Raw genomic sequence first — 6139 nt, forward strand, 5'->3', positions numbered from 1 at the left:
GTTGTGTCCTCGTACATAGCCTAATGAAATTAGTTTGACAGTCAAATCTTTCTCATAAAGAAAAAAGTAAAAGCTTGCTTTTTTGATCCTACCTAGAAAAAATTCTTGCGTTTCGGAATTTTTTATATTTTACTTAAAAGTTAAAAAATATACCTAAAAAAAAAAAAAAAAAGTTCAAAAAAATATCTATAAAATATACATATTTATTTTTACCCACACATTCATATTAATGTATCTATCTATACATAAACATTTGTTTTTACTTACATTGCCGACTAAGGTTTCGGATAACTTCGTATAATTCACTCACAGATGACGAGACTATATTTCGTGATATATCTTAAGTAAATAATCAAAGAAATCTCAAATTATACATATAATTTTGATCGCCCGTCAATTCAGTTCTAATAGACTACAATAAGCCCATGCTGAAATTTTTCGGGTGAAAGGACCCACCAGGAATCATGTAGTAAAAGATGCTCATGTAAACGTAAGTTTAAGAACCATGGCGTCAGTTTTACGCGGTACAGGTGAGAATATGAATGTCACATCACTTGGTATCACCCCTGTAACATCACATATGTACGGCGTTGGTGAATACTAACTCTGCACTAGCATTCAAAGCGAATTACATAAATTTCGTACAGAAATACTACTCTTATGCTATGTAACGATCCGATTTTTCGAGCCAGATATGTACCGACTGAGCTATACCGAGGTGTTTTTTGGATTAATATTAAATATTGTTTCTAGGTGAAAATGGTCAATTAGATTATGGAAAACAACGTGTTTGGGGTACAATTGGATTTGGGATATCAGCTTTACTTTCTGGATATATTGTAGATGTTTTATCGCAGGGCAATGAAATTAAAACATATACTCCAGTTTTTATTCTAGTCTTTGTTTTTATAATTGTTGATATTGTAGCGTGCTTTAAATTAAAAGTACGTATACAAAAAATTAACATTTAAAAAAACTTGCATTTGCTATTGAGAGTTTTCTTTTTACAGTTACCAAAGCTACCGACATCGGATAATATTTTAAAAGACTTAGGAAAATTATTAAAACATAAACATATTGTGATATTTTTAATTTTTGCAACTTTAGCCGGAATAGTGGATAGTTTTATTGTCTACTTTTTATTTTGGTATAAAATTTTACGAATCAAAATCTTAAAAAAAGAAAATTGGGAATTAATTTCATAATTTTATTTTAGGTACTTAGAAGATTTAGCAGCTGCTACAGGCTATGCACATAATATCAAATTATTAGAAGGTTTAACAGTAGCAGCGGAAACATTAGGGGGTGAAGTCTTATTCTTTTCATTATCTGGTAAGTCTTCTTAATATTCCACAGCCGTGATCTCTACCTTTTTTCTAAAATTTAATATCCGAGATGGCCCTATCGACGAACTCAAAATTTAAGACACCAGTTATTATTTATTAATAAAATAATTTTTTTTTAATTTTATAGGAAAAATTATAGAAAAAATTGGATATGGGCATTCATTAACATTTTGTTTTGTATCCTATGCAATAAGATTAGGTGCAGTATCTTTAATACCATCACCATGGTGGATCCTACCAATTGAGTTGGTCATGCAAGGTCCAACATATGCAATGTGTTATACAACAATTGTTGCATACACTAGTGCTATATCACCTCCAGGAACATCGGCTACCATGCAAGGAATTGCAGCCGGTATGGACGATGGTTTTGGTACGTATAAATTTGTATATAAAGCGTTTTCCCTAAAATATTATGTATTGGGGATTTTTTACAACTTTTAACCGTTTTTAACCCCTGACTTAAAAAGAGGGGTGTTATAAATTTGACAACTAAGTTTGTGTGTGTGTCTGTCTGTCTGTCTGTGGCATCGTAGCTCCTAAGCGGATGTACCGATTTGGATTTATTTGTTTGTTTGAAAAGTTGGATAGTGTTCTTAGCTATGTTTAAAGAAAATTTGTTGGGGGTTTTTAAAATTTTTTAAATCTCACGTGTTCGATAAAGTGGTTGAAGGGCAAAGCACTTTAACTAATGACCAATAAAGAATGAAATCTTAACAAAATGAATTGTTTTAGGTTATGCAATTGGCAGCTTAATTGGTGGATTTTTGTACAAATACTCAGGAGGTCAAAGAGCTTTACAAATATTCAGTAGTATAGCCTTATGTTGTGCTATTATTCATTTTATACTTTATGTAACAATTCTGAAAAATTCTGCTCCAGGAAAATCAGAAAAAAATTATAAATCTCCGGAAGAAGCGTTACAATCTGTTACAGATCCTTCCATGGTCAAATAGGAAAAACAATTTATGAATCGTATATTACGATTCTTTGTATTTATATTTTAATTATCATGTGGCTGAGGTTGTCGCCTAAAAATGGTTACACTTAGGTTTTGGTGAATTATTCAAATAGGTACAAAAGGAAAACTAGTGTACATGGAAACACTGTTTGTTGTCGATCAGCCTTGTATTTCTCCGAGGCTGCTATTATTTTCTCTAAATCATTAGTCTCTATGAAGTTAAGGGGCCTGGGGCCCTAAAAAATACAATGGCTGGTGCTTGAGCATGTCCACTACGTCAAATAATATTTATAAAAAATTCAACCTTTACTAGTTTGTGATCATTTTTAGTCATGAAGCTCTGAAGCATTGTATAACAAAATCTAGGCTTGTCAAATATCCATCGAGCACTAACAAGTTTTTGCATTAGAATGTCTAGACAACGCAAGCAGTCTAAATTTTGCTTACACGAAATTACGGGCCTCAAACTTTGGCTTTGCGAATTACGTTATCTTTTCGTTCTAAGAAGGCTAATTGTTTCAAGAACCTTTCATGGCTTTAAAATATCATTCGGAACATTATTATTATTACCGACATATGCATATTAATGCAAAAAGTTTAGCGAACGACAAAAATTTGGCTGGCCTGGATTTTGGCATAGTATGCTATTTTAGAATTTTCTAAAAATATAACTTTAAAAAATTATCGATTACAAATCAATGTTATAATATAGATTTGCATGTTGGGTCTGGATTCTTTATTCCAGAGAAAAAGAAATATTTTTTTACTAATAATATTTAGTATAACTTTTTGATACAATTAGAACCATGTTGAATTTTTAAGTCTCCATAAAAGATTTGAAATTCTTACCGAAGTCTAGTTCTATTTTTTCTAGTTCTAATATTTGATAAGGGTTCAGTTACTTTTGGAAAAATCTTTTTATAAGACTGTTAAAATGGTGTCATTTTCTTATATGTAGATAATTTTAATTCATAAATTTTTTAATGAATGTTGTTGATAATAATAAAATTGAAATAATTTTGTACGTAGTGTTGTTTCTTTTGTATAAATTTTTTTATAAATATTTTCAAATATTGGGCCTATTGTTAAAAATATTTTATCCTGCGCGGTGTACAGGCAAGACGACCTTAATAATAAAAAATGAAATCCAAAAACGAATTATTCATAAAATGTAACAATTTGATACTACATCTACATCTAGCGTCTTCAAAGCCTCTGCATTGAGTTGGCTGGTGCAGACCCATTAATTGTATCATCTTCGAGCTACACTGATTAAGGACACCTTTTATGGCTAAGACAAGCCCATTTTGATTACTGGGACTTTGCGCAGGGAATGCCCAAGACAGACCAAACTGCGTATAACCACATCTAGGCCATTCGATTGTGCTCGGCTGAAACTCTCGAGCACAGTTTTTTAGCACACTTGATTTTTGTAGCCTATACGACTTTGTGCGAAATTATAAGGGTTCCGTACCTTTTTTCATCTTTGATGATGGAATCCTAAAAACACCATGCTTATTGAAATTATTTTTACTTTCCTTGTATGATGAGATAATTCTGTAGATGAAAATCTTCAGGTAAGCAATACAGTGTTACTGCATGAATATTTCCAGCCTCCGAAAATTTTGAACAATTATGAAATGAAAATAATTAAGTTTTTCAATAAACAATTTCATAATAAAGAAATAAAGGCTAATGAAATCAAATCAAAATATTTTTGTTTTATTTTAATTAGCCCGTCACATACTTTTTTTTTACTTTATTGATAATTTTATATTAATAATGTATAAATTTGCTGTAGGAATAGTTCACAAAAAGAATTCTAATTGTAAAATTTTATAAAATTGAAAAAGTAAGTTTTTAAGATAGTGTACAGTTAGAAAATAGACTGGAATTCATCCCCAAAAATGGATCGGAACTTATTCATAACAATTGTTGTAATACTTTCAAACAGAGTTATTAATATAGGATCAATATGTAGCTCAAATCAGGGGCCAATTGCAAATTAAAAGAATTTCTCTAAATAAACCAACAGAGCAATTTTCCTAGCATTTTCTTTGCCTCTAAGTTCCCAAAAAAAGCCTTAAATATCATATAAACATTTAGAGTTAAATTTCCGCTGCATGACAATATTGCGTGCAAATCAAGGAACTTGTATTATCCCGTCTAAATACGTCACAGAATCCGATGAAAGAAGAACTTAACTTTAAGTCTCTGGCAGTAAGTTTTCAAGAAATTTTTTAAACGATATCATTCTCTTTTCTTGATAAAAGATATGAATTTTTAACTTGGAAGGAATAATTTAAATACATGTTTTGTTATAGATCAATATCAAGTATGAGCATACGCAGAACAAATTTAATTATTTTAATAATATCTCAAATATTTGCATCTAATCGATCAATTTTACAAGCATATTCAAAGCCGAATTTGGATTCAAACATTTCCCTAACTGATTTTGAAAAATCGGATCCAAATTCAGAAATTAAACAGAAGAGAGACTGCACTTCCATAATCAATGATATTGTTTCAAAGATTTCTTGTGGCAAAATTAAACAGGCTATAGAAATTTTTGAAAAAGAAATTAATGATCAAACTAATATATGCGTTATTATAAAAACAGTTTATGCGGTTGAGACAGTTTGTAGTGTCGACGAATTAAAAAATTTTGAGAATATTGTAAAATTTATTCATAATATTAAAAATAAACAATATCAAGTTATTGCTTACGATTGTTTGTACCAACAAATGCAAGAAAAAAATCATTTAGATACCTTAAAAATTATAATATTATTTCAAAAAATTAATAAATGTAATTGCAGAACAGAACTAAAAGTTGAAATTATAATATTAAAAATTAGATATATTGATTTAACAGCAATTAAATCGAAATGGAAGGATTGTATTCTTCATAATATTAAAAATCCAGATCTGCGTAAATTTGCTGATAAATATCCGAATTACTTAATTCATATTTTAGAAGATATTTTAAAATGGATTTTTAAATTGAAACTAAATTCTTTAAAAGATAATCTTGAAAATATGATACAATTTTGTCGAGATTTACCTTACATGTCTCAAACAGCTGTTGCAATTACAGCCTTATTTAACGAAATAGAACGGCAAAATTTGATAGAAAATAATCCACAAATAACTAGAATAGCATTTTTTATTAAAGAATGCATGGAGATGAAAATGTATATAAAAACGAAAATCGAATTTCAGAATAAATTTGAATATATAAAAAAGAAAATCCCAAAATATATACAAAATATTATATGGAATGGTAGCAGTTGTAAATTGAAAAACCGTAAATATGGATGTTATTTAACTGCAATTGAAGACAAATGCCACTCAAAATGTCGTCATTTAGAATGTTTGGACAATAATATAGATTCTAAAAATCTATGGAAAATTAAAGTACATGATAGTGGCTCTGCTTTTTCAATTCAAAGTATTTACTATAGCGAATATTTTTATGCTTCTCAAAATGATTACGGATGTAATACTCGTTGTCGAAGAGTTTGTGTTTCAACTACTGAAGAAATAATAAGGGAAAACTATTGGAAAATTAGAGTAAATAATTGCGATGGTGGATGTTTTATAATTATTGAAAATGTTAATTATCCGGGACAATGTATGCAATGTGTGGAAGAAATTGAGGAAGTTGAAGAGAAATCAAGTGGCGGTTGTTGTTGCTGTGGTGGTTGGTATAGTAAAAAGGAGAAGATAGTTAGGAGACGAATATATACTAACAGAGTACTACATGAAGTAGGCACCGAAAGTGAATGGGAAATAATATGTTCTTAAAATCAAATAGATGAAATAAAAA

The 6139-nt window shown here is 29.6% G+C and overlaps 1 protein-coding gene across 5 annotated transcripts in view; it reads left to right on the plus strand.

The window, feature by feature from the left end:
- The window catches only part of LOC123299213 (major facilitator superfamily domain-containing protein 6), a 29385-nt gene extending 26159 nt beyond the window's left edge, over nt 1-3226 (plus strand). For 4 of the 5 annotated variants that reach the window (XM_044881512.1, XM_044881514.1, XM_044881513.1 and 1 more), the window contains exons 5-9: nt 754-944; nt 1011-1147; nt 1217-1332; nt 1474-1719; nt 2082-3226. In XM_044881512.1, the coding sequence (XP_044737447.1) occupies nt 754-944; nt 1011-1147; nt 1217-1332; nt 1474-1719; nt 2082-2302 (911 nt within the window). In that variant the 3' untranslated portion in view covers nt 2303-3226. The remainder of the gene's footprint in view (nt 1-753; nt 945-1010; nt 1148-1216; nt 1333-1473; nt 1720-2081) is intronic. The other variant, XM_044881511.1, reaches the window with a different exon arrangement.
- The last annotated feature ends 2913 nt before the right edge of the window (nt 3227-6139 follow it).

This window comes from Chrysoperla carnea, chromosome 4 (assembly GCF_905475395.1).
Source record: "Chrysoperla carnea chromosome 4, inChrCarn1.1, whole genome shotgun sequence".
NCBI lineage: Eukaryota > Metazoa > Arthropoda > Insecta > Neuroptera > Chrysopidae > Chrysoperla > Chrysoperla carnea.